General features: G+C 46.2%; 1 protein-coding gene and 1 long non-coding RNA gene across 2 annotated transcripts in view; both read left to right on the top strand.

Annotated features, from left to right (window-relative positions):
- Positions 1–11,087, top strand: part of LOC142006938 (uncharacterized) — a 60,003-nt gene extending 48,916 nt beyond the window's left edge. Inside the window, exon 3 of the long non-coding RNA XR_012643856.1 lies at positions 11,038–11,087. This is a non-coding gene — a long non-coding RNA (uncharacterized LOC142006938). The remainder of the gene's footprint in view (positions 1–11,037) is intronic.
- A 3,367-nt stretch (positions 11,088–14,454) lies between these two features.
- Positions 14,455–19,144, top strand: part of MYO7A (myosin VIIA) — a 116,009-nt gene continuing 111,319 nt past the window's right edge. The window contains exons 1-2 of the mRNA XM_074980896.1: positions 14,455–14,559; positions 16,383–16,496. Of these exons, the coding sequence (XP_074836997.1) occupies positions 14,455–14,559; positions 16,383–16,496 (219 nt within the window). The remainder of the gene's footprint in view (positions 14,560–16,382; positions 16,497–19,144) is intronic.

Genomic DNA, 19,144 nt, shown 5'->3' on the forward strand with positions numbered 1-19,144 from the left:
AAATGGAGCCAGTATTTTAAATATTAGGCCTTATCTACACATTGTTCTGCACTGTTAGTCTTTCAGGTGCTACAGGACTGCTTGCTTTTTGTGAAACTACAGACTAACTGGATTTTGAGGCTGTGTACCAGTGTAGTACTAACACTGTATCAGTAGAATAGTAACAGAGAGGTAGCCATGTTAGTCTGTAAGCCAACAAAACAAAACCACACTCCTCTAGCACTTTAAAGACTAACAAAATGATTTATTAGGTAATGAGCTTTCCTGGGACAGACCCACTTCATAGTATTATGTGATTTTTATGATTTTAGTTTGCAGTATTATGAAGTATTATGAAGTTTGCAGTATTATGAAGTAGAGTTACAACCCCCTATAGTGTGGGTACAGTCATACCATTATTAATGTGTGTATAGTTAATAGTAATATCTTTATATCATTCCAGAAAGAATTTGAGAAGTTCACGGAAGATAGGTTAATTACTTGCTATGAGCCAAGATGGTCAGGAACACATCACCACACTCTGGGTTTCCTAATCTCTGACTGCTAGAAGCTGGGACTGGACAATAGGGGACAGATCTCTCGATAAATTGCTGTGTTCTGTTGATTCTCTCTGAAAAATCCAGCACCAGCCATTGTCAGAAGACAGGGAACTGGGCTAGATGGATCATTGGTAAGACCAATATGGCCATTCTTATGTTCTAGACCAGTATAGCTGTGTCCATATTTGAGGTTATATCAGTATAATTATGTATGTAAAAGGAAAAAAACCACACCTGTAACCAACATAGTAATACTAGTTCAAATATTGCATAGATTAGGCCTTAAAAATCATAAATAACTTTCTGAAAAAAAGTAAAGCAGAGTGGATCATCAGGATTACAAATCTCATAAACTAAAAATATGAAACATATTTAGAGGTCACCTCTAAGAAAATAAGATCTTACAGCTAATCACAAATTAAATTTTATTTCTGAAAAAAACTAAAACAATAGTTTCAGACTATCTAAAATGAACATAACATAAGAACATAAGAATGGCCATACTGGGTCCGACCAAAGGTCCATCCAGCCCAGTATCCTGTCTGCCGACAGTGGCCAGTGCCAGGTGCCCCAGAGGAGGTGAACCGAAGACAATGATCAAGCGATTTGTCTCCTGCATCTGTCTCCAGCCTTTGAGTAAAGGCTAGGGGCACCATACTTTACCCTTGGCTAATAGCCATTTATGGACCTAACCTCCAAAAATTTATCAAGCTCTATTTTAAACTCTGTTAGAGTGCTGGCCTTCACAGCCTCCTCCGGCAAGGAGTTCCACAGGTTGACTGTACGCTGTGTGAAGAAAAATTTTCTTTTATTAGTTTTGAACCTACTACCCATTAATTTCATTTGGTGTCCTCTAGTTCTTATATTATGGGAACAAGTAAATAACTTTTCAATATTCACTTTCTCCCCACCATTCATGATTTTATATACCTCTATCATATCACCCCTCTGTCTCCTCTTTTCTAGACTGAAAAGTCCCAGTCTCTCTAGCCTCTCCTCATATGGGACCCTTTCCAGATCCTTGATCATTTTAGTTGCCCTTTTCTGAACTTTTTCTAATTCCAGTATATCTTTTTTGAGGTGGGGAGACCACATCTGCACGCAATACTCAAGATGTGGGCGTACCATAGTTTTATATAGGGGAAGTATGATATCTTCATCTTATTCTCTATCCCGTTTTTAATAATTCCTAACATCCTATTTGCTTTACTGACTGCTGCTGCACACTGCGTGGATGTTTTCAGAGAACTATCCACTATAATTCCAAGATCCCTTTCTTGATCTGTTGTATCTAAATTTGCCCCCATCACATTGTATGTATGATTGGGGTTATTTTTCCCAATGTGTATTACCTTACACTTACCCACATTAAATTTCATTTGCCAATGCTTTCAATTTTTTCCAGAAAATTTTGATTTTTGAAGGGATGGGGTGGGTATATTTGAAATAACATGAAACATTTTGTTTTGCAGAGATGTTTTAGTTTTTTCCCACTTTTTGTGAAGAAAATGAAATTGAACTGTCTCTGTGAAACATTTTTGACTTTGACAAATCTGCATTTCCCATTGAATAAAAAATATAATGAAAAAATTGACCAGTTTTACCCACACGACCATGCCATATATGTGGAACTCATGCAGAATAACTTAGATCTGATCTTTCGGGAATTGAATCAAACCAGATCCTCTTCATTTCACACTCCGCTCAGATAAGTAGGTTTATCAGGTGGGTTTATTTTTATTATTCTTTCAGGACAAGCAGCCTGTACAGTAATGACTGGGTTATTCATGGGCAGGGAGCTGGAAGTGTGCTACTAACTTATTACAGAGTCAAAGGACTCTGCCATGAGGATTAAGCTTATCTGTGTAGGAGGTAAGAGCTTTCTTAAGGGCCAGTCTGAAGCTGCAGAACAAACTCCCATGAAAACTAGGCCAGGTCTACACTAGATCTTAAAGTCGATTGTAGATATGCAATTCCAGCTACAGCAATTGCATAGCTGGAATCTACTTATTTACAGTCGACTCACCTGGCTATCCTCACTGAGGAGGTCAAAGAGAGAAACTCTCCCATCGACCTTCCTTACTCCTCCTGAGACTGAGAAGTACAGGGGTGGACTGTTAACCCTTGATGGTTCAATTTTGCACATCCCCATTAGGTGTGTGAAATTGAACACCGGAAGATCGACCCTGACTGGGTCAATATTCTGGGTAGTGTACCCCTAGATAACGTCATCTATCTCATCACCTTCCATCGTAACAGCCAGATACCTTTCTTCAACTTGCCTTCTGTAACACAGACACAGAACAGCATAGAGATTTTAAAAAATCTCCACAACCCAAACCCTACCAAAAGAAAACATTTCCCTACATTCACTGTTCTCCCCCAGGGAGAAGGATGGGAGAGAAAATGAAGTACTTGTGGCAAAATGTGAAGTCATGTCCTTGAGGGTACTACTGGAAGGTGCTAATATCCACTAGTGATGAAAACATGGAAAAGGTTCTGTAAGTAGGCTAGGACAGGGACAGGTCATCTTTTAGTTCACTGTTACTATCAGTGCTTATGGAGTTGGGAGAAATATTTTTCAGATTTTTTATGGAAAAACTTTCCATTTTTGTTGTTGCAGCTTTCCCTCCTCCCCATGAGTTTTACACAATGGTATGGCATTTTTCAAACATTCAAAATTTCAGAGACATTTTTTCATAAAGAACACTCACTGTTTTCCAACCAGCTACAGTCCACAGAACTTCTCAGCCATAAGCCAGAGCCATTGTATATGTGGTAGCATATTTTAGGGAGGTATCCCAAGCCAGGGTGTCAGGGTTGGATCAGTTTTCTCCAAAAGGTCACAAGGTTGTCTGACTTAAATGGCCCACAGAAAGAAAATCCAATTAATCCTAATGTTACCCCTTTTTGACCTAAGTGGTTGGTCAAAATTCAGTGTCTTGAGGATTGTTTCTATTAGGAGGAGAAACGAATGATGGAGTCAAGCATGTTTTTGATGCAGTCTGTTTATCTGTAGAACAACGAACACAGAGGAATGAAAGTGTTGGAGACAATGTCTTGGCTTACAGTTTTAAGCCTCTTATGTAGCATTTTACACAGATCTCTTTCTCTTAGCTTTTCTCAGGGTCAAGAAACAAGTGTCTCTCTGGCTATCTTGTCTCTTGTCTCCTTGGATGTTTCATTCTACTGCTTCTCCCCGCATCCCTGACACAAAGTTAAAAACTAATCAATCCCCTATTCCTGCATTTGTTAGGAATTCCCCAGAATACCAATTGAACTGCATGGTTCAGTTACTGCCCAAGCTTGCATGAGGCCTAGTCCTGGGACAGTGGCTTTCCAGTGTGTGAGTGATCACTGACCAAATGGGATGTTATTGTTCTTCACCTTTCCTGACATCTCTACCTCTCCTAGTCATGATACAGCTCCAAGGGTTCTGTGTTATGCATGTTGCACTGTTATACCCTATCACCTCCTAAACATGATGTTTCCCTTGTCCTGTCTCCGTTTGCATTCAGAGCTGCATTCAGGGGTGTGACTAATTAGCTTCATCTCCTATTTTCCTGTTCCTCCTTAGCATCTGATTATCCCTAACAATTGAGCCCAGCTCCATCTACCTTTTGTGCTGGACTTAAAGAATGTTTTTGGGCATCATGTTGTCTAGGTTCGAGATGCTTATGTGAAACCTGCTTAGTCTGCTTATAAAGACACAGGGCTTTGCAGGATTAAATCATTCCTCCTTGGTATTAATTCTGCTCTGCACCAAATGGGAGATGTAGACAAATGAAATGATCCATTGCAGCGTACTTTTGTACTCCTGATATACAAAGTCAGCGAGGGAGTACCAAAATCCAAAGCAGACAACTGCAAACTACTGTGAGTAGACCTGGAACCAAATTCACAGCTGAATGGGATTTGAACTGTTTCAGGGCAGGCCCAAACTGTCCCCGCAACTCTACTCTCCCCAGGAGGGATCCTGATAATTATTTTTGCTCCCCAAAGTAGTGACAGTACCTTTAAGCCAAGGGAGAAATCTAGTCTACAGCCTGACTCACCCCTCCCCCACTCCCTTCAACAGTGGCTCAGCTATCAAACTTACAGGATGAGCCGGCTAATGGTGCATTGATTGTTGAATTATTCAAAGGTCCCTTTGCAGCCATCCCTTTGCTTCTGAGGGCACTTGCCTGTAGCACAGTACCTGGTCTCACAGCTACTGTCTGATAGGTCAGCAGAAATCAGAAAGATAATCTTATGTCAGCATGAAGTGGGACCAGCAGAATTCTTTGGGTGCCAGCCCTCTACTGGGGTCACTGATTTTTAGATGAAACTCGTGGGTGCAGGACACCATCTTCTCCAGCGGAAACTCAAGGCGGCTTCCCCTCCCTGCCCCCCGCGTACTTCCCATGGATGCTAATAGCTACTGTGCAACTAATGATGGGCATGCAGCATAGTGCTACACAGTCCTGATTTTCCTTGCCAGTGTAAGTCAGGAATAACTCCATTAAAGCCAATGGCCCTATAAAGGTGTCAGTGAGAAGAACTGGATCATAGCTGCAGTCAGTAGAGGTGATCTAAGTTCAGTGATACACGTACTTTATGGGTCTGCAGCAGTCTAAGGAGACATCAGGGTTTTGTGCTGAAGTGGCTATAATGCTGCGCCTCTGTGTAAGTGGAGGTTTGAATAGCAGTCTGTGCTGTGAGTAACACCGCTATGGGCATGAGCTGTTTGTGTCATGTTTCTTGTGTGCCCTGCGGGTTAAGCAGTATTGGGCAACACAGCGTCACTATCAGCAAAGAAAGTTCTGCTTTCAGAGAGGCCACGAAGATCATGGTTTGGGGAGTGAAGGACCAGGGTTTTGGCCCTCCAAGGGCATTTGTCAGTGTCAGATCAGTGTCGACGGTATTGAACTAGAAAATGTAGAGAAGTTCACATATCTGGGGAGCAACATAACCTATGATCTAGACTGTAAGAAGGAAATAGTGACTAGAATAGTGAAAGCAAGAGCGAGTTTGAAGGCAATGGATAAGATCTGGAAAAGCAAAGCAATTAGCTTAAGAACGAAGCTGGGTGTCTTGAAAACGTGTGTACTCAGCAGCATGCTATACGGCTGTGAGACATGGGTGATAAAGAAAGATTCAAAAAGAAGAATATTGGCATTCAAAAGGAGTTGTTATAGAAAGATTCTGAGAATAGGATGGATGCAGAAGGTCACCAATGAGGAATTATATAGGAAGATACAGCCGAAAGAGAACTTTACAGCAGGTTATGAAACGGAAGCTACAACTATTTGGACATATTTGCAGAATGGACGACGAATGAAAAATCAAGACCCTAGTATTCGGCATAATGGAGGGTTCGAATAGGAGAGGCACACCCCAAAGAGAATGGATAGATGATGTAGTAGATTGTTACGGAGCTAGTCTACAGAAACTAAGCACTGGATAAGGAAAGATGGAAGGAAATAGTGAGAGAGGCATCAGACACCAACGGGCACTGAGCCCACAGTTATTGATGATGATGATGAAGGGCATTTGTCTCACTTGTCTGAACAATGCCATATGATCTTGGTGCAGTGGCAGAAGGACCCAAGCTGGGAATGCCTGATGCCTGGACAGAGAAGCTGTGTCTACACGTGCACGCTACTTCGAAGTAGCGGCACTAACTTCGAAATAGCGCCCGTCGCGGCTACACGCGTCGGGCGCTATTTCGAAGTTAACTTCGACGTTAGGCGACGAGACGTCGAAGTCGCTAACCTCATGAGGGGATCGGAATAGCGCCCTACTTCGACGTTCAACGTCGAAGTAGGGACCGTGTAGACGATCCGCGTCCCGCAACGTCGAAATTGCCGGGTCCTCCATGGCGGCCATCAGCTGGGGGGTTGAGAGATGCTCTCTCTCCAGCCCCTGCGGGGCTCTATGGTCACCGTGGGCAGCAGCCCTTAGCCCAGGGCTTCTGGCTGCTGCTGCGGCAGCTGGGGAACCATGCTGCAGGCACAGGGTCTGCAACCAGTTGTCGGCTCTGTGTATCTTGTGTTGTTTAGTGCAACTGTGTCTGGGAGGGGCCCTTTAAGGGAGCGGCTTGCTGTTGAGTCCACCCTGTGACCCTGTCTGCAGCTGTGCCTAGCACCCTTATTTCGATGTGTGCTACTTTGGCGTGTAGACGTTCCCTCGCAGCGCCTATTTCGATGTGGTGCCGCGCAACGTCGAAGTTGAACATCGACGTTGCCAGCCCTGGAGGACGTGTAGACGTTATTCATCGAAATAGCCTATTTCGATGTTGGCTTCACGTGTAGACGTAGCCAGGGTCAGGCCCACCTTTCTCTCTCTCTATCCCTTATGTGAAGATGGAAGGCCCAATTAAAGCAGCAGGGCCACCATTGCTCCAGCACAGGAGTGAGAGGAGGCCATGAAAATGCCACTAGCAGAGGCCCCCTGTAACCTGCATGCCAAAGAGGCTGTCTGTGCTCTAGTGAATAAGCAAGATGTGGTGGGGGCTGGGGGAAGGGTAAATTGGGAATGAGGTGGGCAGACTGCAAACAGATTAGTGAACTACTGTGCTAAGGTGAGCTAGAGGCTGGGGTCACTGTTACAGTCTGGGGTAGTGGCCGTGGGGAGAGGGTTCCACCCAAGCAATCCAGCACAGGTCCCATGCTCAAAGCACATTGAATGTCGGCTGTTTACAGTAGCAGTGGCTGTATCCTCCCCAAGAGAGTACGCAAGAAAGTTCTGTGAGAGCGTGTCCTTCTCCAGGGGCTGGGAAGGCAATGCTTGAGCCCTGGGTTTGCTGTATTTTTGAGGCACAAAGAAAACAACAAAGATGCTCTTGTGGGTGATGCTGGCTGAAGACTTTGGTTCAATGCCTGGCTCTGCAATAGACACCCTTTGTGATCTGGGACTCACCAATGAGGAGACGTCCACAGTGGGAAAAGAGCAAAACCAAATACAACATGCGGCAGCAGGCAGAGCTGTCCATGGGGCTACAGGGCCGGGGCAACCCCACCTCAGGTGCAGCACCTAGGGCAACCACCCTGCCTCTCCCACCCCTCCTCCTCATACTCTTTTTCTGAAGCCCCCTCCCTGGTACTGTGTGACCCAGGGGACTACCAGGGGTCCCCCTCCCCCGCACTCACTGATGTGGCGCAAAGCAGAGCGCCCCAGCCCCAGCCCTGCATTCTGAGGGGAGTGGAGTGTCCAGGCCAGTGTGCTCCACTTGCTGCCGCCCTGGGTTGGGAGATGGCTGCAAAGCAAAGCAGGCTGCTGTGTTGCTCTGGCTCCTGCGGTGGCAGTTAATGCGTCCAGGGGTGACCCCTGCTGCTGCCCTGCGCCGGGTCTCCCAGTAATCCTGGAGGGTGTCCTAGGCACTGTGGTCTCCCATCAGTATGGGGGACCATCCCATCCTTAGGTCTGTTGGGGTGGCCACTTCAAGGTGTGGGGCCCAGGGCAGCCACCCCAAGCCAGCCTATGCACAGGACATCTCTGACAGCAGGAAGGGTAACTCAGAAGGGGGAGGGATAGCTCAGTGGCATGAGCATTGGCCTGCTAAACCCAGGGACGTGAGCTCAATCCTTGAGGAGGCCATTTAGGGATTGGGGCAAATAAATGTCAGGGATGGTGCTTGGTCCTGCCAAGAGGGCAGGGGACTGGACTAGATGACCTCCAGAGATCCCTGCCAGCTCTAAAAGACACATATCAAGTAGCTGCAGGTTTGTATCACATGGATAAAAATAGCAGTGTAGACATTCAAGCTATGGCTCTAACCTGTGCCCTGAAACCATCCTCCCCTGTGGGGTTTGGGCTCCTGTTATGTTTAGCCCAGTAAGCCCAAATTAGCTGACCCAAGCTGTGAGACACACTGCTCTGGCTCTAAGCAGATGTGTCCTTACTTTGGATCTGGTTTCTCTCTGTGAAGCAGGGAAGCAGTACTTCCTTTCTCCTGCCCCTTGCCTATTTGCAACTTAATTTCTTCCAGGCAAAGACTGTCTCCTGCTGTGTGTGTCACCTGCACAAATTTCTTTAACCCTTCCACACTTGAGGAATTTCTTTAACCCTTCCACACTTCCACACACCCTTACCCAATTCCTAAGGCTCAGGGCATAATTCCTGTGGGTCCAAAGGATCTTTGCCACTGAAAAAGCCTTACACAGTAATATTCTTATTCTCTCTTTATTGACAATTACCAGAGAGCAGAATACATGCTAAGCACTCCGTGTCATGCTCACCAATCCTGATACAGGCAGGCAGACTTCCCGTTGGCCAAAGTCAGTTTCTCTGGGTGTTGGTTACTGCACCTCAGGGTCATGCAGAGGAATTCTGGTAGCAATGTTTTTAGTGTAAACGGGGAAATTGTCCCACTATTGTGGGGAACTTTCCTGTTTTCTATACTACCCCAGTGAAGTGGACCAGCAAAAGGATCTGAATGGGAAAGGATCCCACTTCCTTTACCCAATGGGCTCCCTGACCCTGGGGGCTCCCCTTCTACCTCCTTAGTAGCAAAGTCCTTGAAATCCCAGCAAGGCTGGGCCCAGGTTTCCTGGGGCTGAACCCCAACCTTATTGTCACTTGGGGCAGAAACTAAGGTGTCCCCACTCCAGGATGCTCCCTCTTCACACTGGATGTTTTCCTGAGCTGCTATCACTACATATAGTTCGAAGTAAATACAATTTATTAAACAACAACTGATTAAAAATAAAAGAATAAGTAAAAATGAGAGAGGTTAAAAGAGAACACACAGCCGCACTCTCTGGCACGGGGACATCACAAACAGCAGTCTGCTGAGTGTAAGCACGGTCTGTTCCTCCTAAGGCCCAGGGCTCTCTCTCAGGCCCTGGCCGTGCTGCAGGGGTGGGCCTGCAGGTTGAACATGTTTGCTCAAGCAGTGACTACAGGACTTCAGGCTCTAACTGGCAGGGCCCTTCTCCAAGCTGGAGTTACAATCCCTCTCCAAGTCTGGCCTGCACGGTGTGGTGTCTCCCTGCCCAGAGCCTCTCCCATGCTTTTGGAGGTCCCAGCTGCCCACCACGCCCAGCTGCAGACTATGTTGCTTTGCCAGCCTCCAGCTCCTTGCATATTTTCGCTGATCCCTTTAGCTCTCTGGTCACTGCAGGTCTGCTTCTTAGCACAGGATCAGCTCTCCTCGGGCTGTATGTGTCTCTGCCTCTCTCACTGCAGGTCTGCCTCCCAGCACAGCTGCGCTCCTCGGGCTGTGTGTGTCTCTGGCTCTGTCACTGCAGGTCTGCCCGCCAGCACAGCTGCGCTCCTCGGGCTGTATGTGTCTCTGCCTCTCTCACTGCAGGTCTGCCTGCCAGCACAGCTTGTGCTGCTTGCTTCTCTTCTTACCTCTCCCTCCTCTTCTCAGAGAGACGCAGTCAAAAGCCAGCTCACAGAGGAGGACTAGACCTGGCCTCCTAATTCTCTTGTTGGCCTGTCCAACCTGTCAATCTGGCTAACCTGGAGTGTTGGCCTCTTTCCATTGTCCCTGGGGACTGTCAGACTCAGAGCCCTGGTTTCTCAGGGACCCTTCCCCTTTTAGAACTGGGAGGTAGCCAACCAACCACTGAGTTTTAATAAGGGTCCAACAGTCCCCTTACCTTAGGCTGTGTCTTGGAAGTAAGTTCTTCAGGTCTTTTCCCTTCTTCTTGCTTTTCTTTTCCCTCCTTCCTGCTGTTTTTCCTTCTTGCACACCAGTTTAACTAGTGAAACTTGAGTCCTGTTTATCTATAACTTGACCAATTATTTTAGTATAATTTTACTCACCAATCCTAACCTACTATAACAGAATTACCTAACCAATAATACCCCACCACCTACATTTGATTTATACCTAGCAAAATTAATTGTACAGCAGACAGAAACAATCACAAATCAGACAGATTACACAGAAAAGAGTAGAAAAGTGAGGACAATCATCACAGAATGAGGCTTCCACAAACTCAGCTATTGATAAGTAGTTTCTTGCCAGACAAAATGCTGTTAACCAAGTTTTGTCTACCCATCTTGAGATCTTCACAAAACAAAGATACAGACTAACACGGCTACCTCTCTGTGACCATCTTGAGCTCTGTTTCTTTATCTGCTGACAGTGGGTGACATTAGGATGTGGTCTGCTTCTTAACAGCCTGACGTAACACTACAATAATGAAATTTAGATGGAATGTGCATATGTGACTCCAGGCTTCACAATGAATGGCTGCTGCTCTTCATTCTGGCTGTAGAGGCAGGCTTTTGGTATAGTTATAGAAAAAATATGTTAGTTATCCTGTTACATGTGTATGCAGTACGTATATGTACAACCCCTAGGGAGCTGATCTCAGCAGGGCCCTCTAGATGCTATTGTAACACAGATGATAGATAAACTCTGCAGTGTTCAATGGCCCTATGGCTCACACATCTATTTCTGTGGCAGTGGGTCTAGTGTTACCACAATGAGCTGTAATATAAGACGGGTGGCGAGGCTGACTGGCTGAATGACTCCATTTCCTTTGTTCCCTTATTCCCGTAGATCAGGGTCTGCAACCTGCAGCTCTTCAAAGACTTCTTAGTGGCTCCTGCCACCATAATGGCGAAGTGAAAAAAAAACCCAACCCTCCTGAGTATTTTTGATATTTCGGTGAACATCTAAAAGCCCAAAACTGAACAACTCCTATCGAAACAGCAAACGATATATCAGCTCCGAATACTGGATAACTCCCCCTTCATATGGGCAGTGCATTGTGGGATATGATATGTTGTCTGTGTTTTGATGGTATTGCTAATAAAGTCTTACTCACATGCATTGCAGCTCTTGAATTACTGAGGTTTTACCAAATTTAAAAAAATGGCTCTTCTTGTTATTTTGGTTGCTGGCCCCTGCCTTAGGTGTAGTCCTTTATTATCCACTCTACACACAGCATGCTCCCTCAGGAAGAGCAGTATGAGCCAGTCTGTGACTCCGTGATATATTGCTCTACACCTTGATGCTGGATACCAGAGCTTAATTCCCAGGCTGAATTGGATGAGATTGCTGCAAAGGCAGCGCACTCAGGCTGCTGATAAAGGAAAACAGTGTGTCCTATAACTCATGTACAAGTGCCTCAGGCTGATTGAGACATGTGGTGGTCTGATGGTCTCCAAAGAAGCACAGCCTAATCCTCTTCCCCCGGGAAGCACAAAGAGTGGACACATGCATAGATGGGGAGGGGGAGCAGGTCCTAAGCCTTCTAGATAGAATGCAGATGTCCCTCTTATCCCCTGGGTTTATAGCACTGAGCATTTCTGCTGTTACTAAACACAGAGATTTTATTTAGGTGAGAAGCTGGAACATAGCACAGATCAGAAAAGGAAGCTATGAAGGCTCCTCCTCGGCTGAGAACTAAATGCATTGCCATAAACAGCCATGCACTGAGTAGGAAGGTGATTGGGAAAGATATGTGGCAGGGGAGGCACATTTCTGTGGGTATTATACATCCATCCAAAGGGAGGGACAGAAAGGTCTGGTGATTAGGCCAAAGGACAGAGTTCAAGACCCCTGGAGTCTATTCCTGACTTTGCTGCACACTCTCTGTGTGACCTTGGACAAATCATGTAACTTGTGTGTGCCTCACTTTACTCTTCTGTAGAGTAGCTCTAACAGTGCCTACTTCACAGGAATGGAGTGAGGTAGTTTATTAATGATCATAACTCACAATGATACACTGCAATGACAGGTGCTGGATGGGATAACTGTCAGGTAATACTTTGTCATCTGCTCTGTGTGGGGGTGTGTTGCAGTTGTCATGGCATGCCGCCTCCCTTAGAGACACTTAAATCTGTAAAACAGAAGTGGATTTTTGCATGCTCATGGATTTCTATTGTCTGCGGTCACAGTGTGCCATCTGGGAGATGTGCAAAGTCCTCCTTTGATGAGATCTCCTCCGCAAGCTCGCTTGCCAAAAAAAAAGAAAAAATCTCCTCCACAGGCCAAAGGGAAGTCAATGGAATTGTGATGTTAGTGGAAGCTTTGTATAAGGAAGGATAATCACTGAGCGGGGACATAGGATTTGGTCCCTGTGCCTGGTCTTTGTACACTGTTTTACTAGTCCAGTCTGTCTTCTCACTCTCTCTGCAGACTCGAATTAGATCTCCCCGTGGCAGGGGCCTGATTGGGGTCAGCAACCTCTAGCACAGATGCCAAGAGTGGCACAGGACCTAATTTTCATCAGCACATGAGGCAGGAGCTCAGCCACAGCCCCCCTCCCTCACACAACTGGGAGCTTGCTGAAAGCCATGCTGCCTATAGATTGACAAAAGACCGTCTACTAACCACCACCTGAACAGTGAAGCTCTGTCTCTTAATTTATTTACTAACAAAGCTGTTGTAAGTAGGGCTATGAGTGATTTTTAAAAGTATCACCAGCACTCAGATCCTACATAGAAGTCCAAAAGTGAAATTATGGCACTCTGCATCTGAAAGGTTGCTACCCCTAGGCCAGATCCTACACCTAGCTAGAGTCACTTAGTGTAGCTTTAGACAAACAGTGCACAGAATGCTAGGGTGTAAATGTACAGCGTACTAAACTCGCCATGCACCGACTGTCCATGTGAACTCTGCTCACTGAGAGCTCCCATTTCACAGCGCCCAGAGCAGTTCTACCTGGACTCAACATGTGGCAGGCTAGTGCACTGTAGTTGTACAGCCCAGCTTGTTGCTCGTTGTTTGTCTAGATGAGCCTTAGTGGTGCAAAGTGACTTTAAGTTGCCCTAAGTGGGTGAGCAATGTTTGCCCAGGCGAGTGGAATCCTAAACTTGTCACTTGGAGGTCGGGTGCAGGAAGGTGTTCCAGGGTGTGTAACAGGAGCTGATGAAGACAGAACAGGAATGCAATGTACTCTGCTGACTCTTGTCCCTAGGGATATTAATCCCAAACTGTCGTATTTCTTGTTTATGCAGTGAGCTGAGGTCCTTAGATGAGAGGTGTGAATAGAAACCAAGCCTTACTCATACAAATACTCCTTATGAGAAGAGTGCTCTGGACTACTCATACAGCCAAGGACTGTAGGATTGGGCCCTGGAAAAGCGAAACATGCTGTAATTATGATATTCTTTACACTTGCAGGTAACTTCAATCTATAGCTTAGCCCAAGTTACTCCATAAAGCTACACAAGTAATGCACCTGAGAACACCATCCACTCAATTATTTAAAATCCAGTTGCTATGGAACTGCTGGAGGTGATCAGTTTAAAGCAAATCCAGATGGCCTTTGGTTTTGGGTTCCCACTGCGCTTTGGTTAATTTGGTATTGCAAGGTATTAGGTTAATTAAAAGCCATGTGTTACATGGGGCATGACTACATTTGTGGATTAATAAGTATCCAAGAGTATTCAGTGTCTCCGTCCTGAAAGACATCAAGCTGCTGACAAGTTATTTCACTGAGAAAGGAAGGGAAAGGAAAGCAGTCATGGTAAAATTCAGAGATTTATCTTCAATCGTACAGTGATATTTTCAGGAGGCCTCAAGTCCAAATTGTTGATTGTAGTTTCATTTAGCTCGCCTACCAAAGATCACCAATTAACTGGAGATGCTGGGAGGAACTGTAAGTGAAGAACCACACTGTTGTCTGCTCAGTGTATAGATTCCCACAATGCAACATACTATGGGATAGCTCTATCATATTCCAGTGGTGTACCGTGAGAAAAACTGAAGCTTTCCTTAGGCTCTTCTATGGACACTCTCCTGTTAGGAGAAAATCTTCTGCAAGAACCACACTGTGACTCAGGAGAGACTGCCTCACCGCAGGAATGAACGCTTGCAATCACTTTTGTGAAGCAGGATGCATAAAGCAAACCAGCTGATACCTTTGAAGATTCCTTGCCAGCTAGCAGAGTATGTGGAGGAATGAGAGAAGATGTTCCTATAGTGGAGTGGCCTTTCTAGAATGCTAAAGAGGCAAAAACCATCAACATGCAGGACTGCCCCAGTGTGGTGGATGCTGAAGAGAAGGACCAGGGCAAATGGGCATTGCTCCGGAATGTCAACCAAGCCTTGAAACCCCTGACTCTTTTATCGGTAAGCTAAAGGTCACTGGCTCTAAACACTGAAAAGGGCTTTCAGCTCCTTTGAAATCTATATCCTTGTGCCAGCCTCTCACACAATCACATCTGCACCTCTTCTTTGTGGTCCTCTGCGCATGGTACAGCTTCTGTGAGCTTATTTGTAAAGCCCCTTTTCTGTCCACCTGTAAGCCACCATTAAAACAAAAACACCTCTAATGTGCTGATTACAGTGAATGGAGTTGGTGTGTGTGTATAAATTGCCTGTTGTTCCTTTGCCTCTATGCCTAGATTGTAAGCTCCTGGTGGCAGGGACTGGAGGCTTTGGAATTTGCCAAGCATAGTGGCTGCTATTGGGAATAATCATTAAGGACATGGTTGGTTCAGAGATGGTTATTTATGAAATGATTGAAAATGTTCTTGATTCCATGGTGCTGTGCCCTATGTCTTGAATTATCCCAAACTGTCCCAGTGTAGGTCCAGTAAGGTAGCACTGTTAATGGCCAAGAGCTAATCACTATGAAGTGCCATGTGTTGGTGGTTTTGCTTCTATTGGGCCTCACACAAGTAACTGGCTGAATAGCTATTCTCAAAGGCTGTGGCTATACTACATTCCCCTTTCAGAAGTGGGATGCAAATGTGGCCAATCAGAAATGCAAACGAGGGACTTATTTACATGTCATGTGCCTCATTTGCATAATGGCAGCCACTTGCTATTCCAGAAGTGCTGTTTTCAGAAAAAAAAACAAGCAGAGTAGATGGGGTTCCTTTGAAAACAAACACCATTTTTGAAAAATCCCTTCTTGCTGAAAAATATGAAAAATTTCCTAACTGTCAGGGTGGTTAAACACTGGAATAAATTGACTAGGGAGGTTGTGGAATCTCCATTACTGGAGATATTTAAGAGCAGGTCAGATAGGGATCTATCAGGGATGGTCTAGAGATTCTAGAAGGTGCCTGATCCTGCTGTGAGGTCAGGGGACTGGACTTGATGACCTCTCAAAGTCCCTTCCAGTTCTCCCTGAAAGCAGAGAGACTTTGCTTTAGCTACGGGCCTGCATGATGACTTTAACAATCAATATTTAGGCAAAAGGCAGCATATTCTGATACCCGATTGTGTGCTAATACAGTGAGCTGGTAAAGTTGCGGAGTGGTTGCCAGCTCTCCTCATTACATCACAAGTCTTGGAATATTTGTGGTTTATCTGAGGGATGTGGTTGCTGGAAGCAAGGGATTACCTGAGAAGCTCAGCCTCATTTAGAAAACAGCATACATCTATCCTGCATATTTGAGGAGAACATGAAACATGTGAAACAAATTTCACCAGAAGGGTGCAGGAACCAGACGGCCAGGAAGACTAGCTTGGCATTTAATATTTGAAAACAAACACGGTTTGTTGTGCCCTGCATCACCTTTGTAAATGCTTTGAGGTCCAGTGCTGAGGAGAGCTACACAGCAGCAGAGTTCCCTCTAAATTTTTCAGTCCAGGGGAGGAATAAGTTTTGTTATGTGCACAAGGCATGTGCAGATGGGCGCCACTAATAGAAACACAGGCTAATGGCTGTGGGTGATCTGCTAATCAGCTGGGTGGCACCTGAATCTCTCCTGCATGGTCGCCCAGGTGCTCAACTTAACAGGGAATACGGCACAGGAGGTGGGTAATGAATGGAGGTGGGTATTGAATGGAGTGCAAAGAAGGTCATTTGTACTTGCACCCATATTTTGAAGTGAAACATTCAGAAATGACTCTGAACGGGAGTCCTCCCCTGTAGTCCCTGTGGTGCTGTGTTCTTTTGCTCATCTTTCCTGTGACTGAGCTTTTCCCCTCTCTCATTTCAGGGGGATTATGTATGGATGGACCTCAAAACTGGTCGGGAATTCGACGTTCCCATTGGAGCTGTGGTCAAACTTTGTGACTCTGGGCAGATCCAGGTGGTGGATGATGAAGGCAATGTATGTATGAAGGAGAAGAGGATTGTGTTTGTGTAGCCTTTGAATTACTGTCAGATGGGTGGGGGACCCCCATAGGATTTAGCTTTTGGTGCAGTTTTGATGCACAGTATGATCCAAAACCCAGTGAAGTCAATAGATTATTTCCTTGAACTTCCGTAGACTTTGGAGCAGGGCCATACAACACAACATGGTTCCTGTCCCCACCAGAATGTAGGTGGAAGACAAGATGCAGTAAGGAGATGTAACAAACAAAGGGAGGGGAAATAGGCAGAGGGGTATGTCAGCAGCAGAACAACTTGCCTATTTCAGATCCAGTTAAAGGGATTTTTAAGCCTTTTCCTGATTCCATTTTAGTTTAGTGGAGAGGAAGAATGGTCCAGGGGAAAAGGTGCTAGCCTAGAACTTGGGAGACCTGCTTCTATTCCCTGCTGTGACCCAGAATTCATGTATGACCTTGGGCATGTCACTTAGCCTTTCTGTGCCTCAATTTTCCATCTCTAAAATGGAGATAATGCCACTGCCACACTGAAGGGCAAATGGTGTCCCTGGCCTCTGATTGTCAGAGGCTGGGGATGGATGGCAGGAGACAAATCACTTGATCATTGTCTTTGATCCACCCCCTCTAGGGCACCTGGTACTGGCCACTGTCGGCAGACAGGCTACTGGGCTGGGTGGACCTTTGGTCTGACCCAGTTATGGCCATTCTTATATTCTTAAATTCTAAATATATTCCCCCCATGTGGTTCCTCATGGGCATCCACTCAAGGCTACTGGCTCCTCATCCATCAGTTCTCTTAGATAAAGACCTGCCTCTTTCTCCCTACGCATGAACATTTTTCCAGGCTGTGCATTTCCAGATCTCTCCTGTGATGGACTGTCTAAACAGCCAGCATCTGAGCTTTGTTTTCTCTCGAGAGGCTATAAACTGCTTCAGCTATAAGCTACCACATTGCCCTTGCTAAGCAAACAGAGGTATTAGTGTGAAAGCATTGCACAGATAATATTAAAAATCAATCAAAGAACCTACGTGCATTCTAATAAGCCAGAGGTCACACCCAAGTCCAACAAGGGCACTGGCAGAAATCAGCTTTTCTGCAACTCTAAGTTCTGAGCTAAGTGTTATAAACAAACACCTATGATCTTCAGATTCCAGGACCAGGCAATCAGAAAACAATGGTCCACTCCTCAGGGGGTGGCTTCAAAAGGCTGGGAGGAGGGGACTGAATAAGAGGAGGTACTAATTTGCCTTCACTCCCACTGGAGAGTCCCCAGGCAAATATTTGATGTTTCCCCAGAAGTCCATCCTTCACTGATACATTGTGTGGTATGTGCCTTCGAAGTTCCCATCCCCTCTCCCCCATTAGGGGTTACAAGCAATCCCAGCCTGTAACAATACCCACGCTTTGCATTTAATGCAATGGACTCCAAAGGGACTTAACCTCAATACCCTAAGTTTTTTCAAGGATAGTGCAGGGAACTGCTGTATCTGCCACATGCACTGTCTTGCTTCATGGAGGGCTGAGTAGATAAATCCATCAAAGATTGTGAGGAGAGACACTACTGTGATGAGGGGGCTATAACGGGGCCTTGTCCTGTTGCTGTCTCTTTCCTAGCACAACGCCCTCAGAGGCCTGCATCTGGTGAAATGCTTTGTGCAGTGTGTTTACACTGTTCTTTCCAACTCCTTTACACCTGTGCTGCTCTGTATTCATCATATGATCCTTAGCTCACACGGCCAAGGAGGGGGAAAGCCAGAGGCTCTCTTTCCCTGAGGAGCCTGTCACTCTCCCATGGCCTTCCTGCACCTTGTCTACCTCTTGGGTAAGGGAATAATTAGCCTAGAGGTGGGGTGACCATCTGTCCTGTTTTTACTGGGAGAGGCCCTTATTTAAGCTGTCTCACAGGCGTCCTGACCTTTTTAAGCAAATACACAAATTGCCCCATATTTTGTGGGCCTTCTGTTCCCTGTCACCCCGTGTCTTGGGGTGGCAGCTTCTCCTGCCAGGGAGCTCTTCCACTGGGTGGCAGCCCTGTTCCCCAGATCTCCAGCTCCTGCTGCAGGGGAGCTCCTCTGTGGAGCAGCCGCCCAATTTCCCAGTACCCCACGGTGGTAGCCCCCACTGCTGGCAAATGCCACAGTGGGGTGGCTGCCTCATTCCCCAGTGTCCCATGCCTCAGGGAGGCAGCTTCTGCTTCATTCGCTGGCACCGCCCCCATTGGGAGGCTTTGGAACTTCCCCCCTACCAGGGGGTTCTGGATCCCCATCCTCCACTCCCCTTTATCCCTGGTGCCTCCCCATTGGAGGCTGCAGAGCCCCCATCCCCGGTGCCTCACCCTGGAGCAGCAGCCCCCATCACCAAGGAGCTCTGACATGGGACAGCAGCCCCACCCCCACCCCTGGAGGCCGGTGTCCTGTATTTGCCATAGGGCAATGGGGTCACCCTACTTAGGGGTTCTCCTCAGCCCATCCCAATTTACTAGCTGGGCACAGCCCTTCCTAATTAAGGCTACTCCAGAGCAACTGCTTGTGGTTGCAGTCACCAGAGGGCTGCTCCTGAATTCCCACGGAGCCCTTTGGTGGCCTGCTTATCTCCTGCACCGGTTTCTTGATTTGCTACAAAATGGCTGTAGTGCTGTCCTGGGTAAAT

This window comes from Carettochelys insculpta, chromosome 1 (assembly GCF_033958435.1).
Source record: "Carettochelys insculpta isolate YL-2023 chromosome 1, ASM3395843v1, whole genome shotgun sequence".
NCBI lineage: Eukaryota > Metazoa > Chordata > Testudines > Carettochelyidae > Carettochelys > Carettochelys insculpta.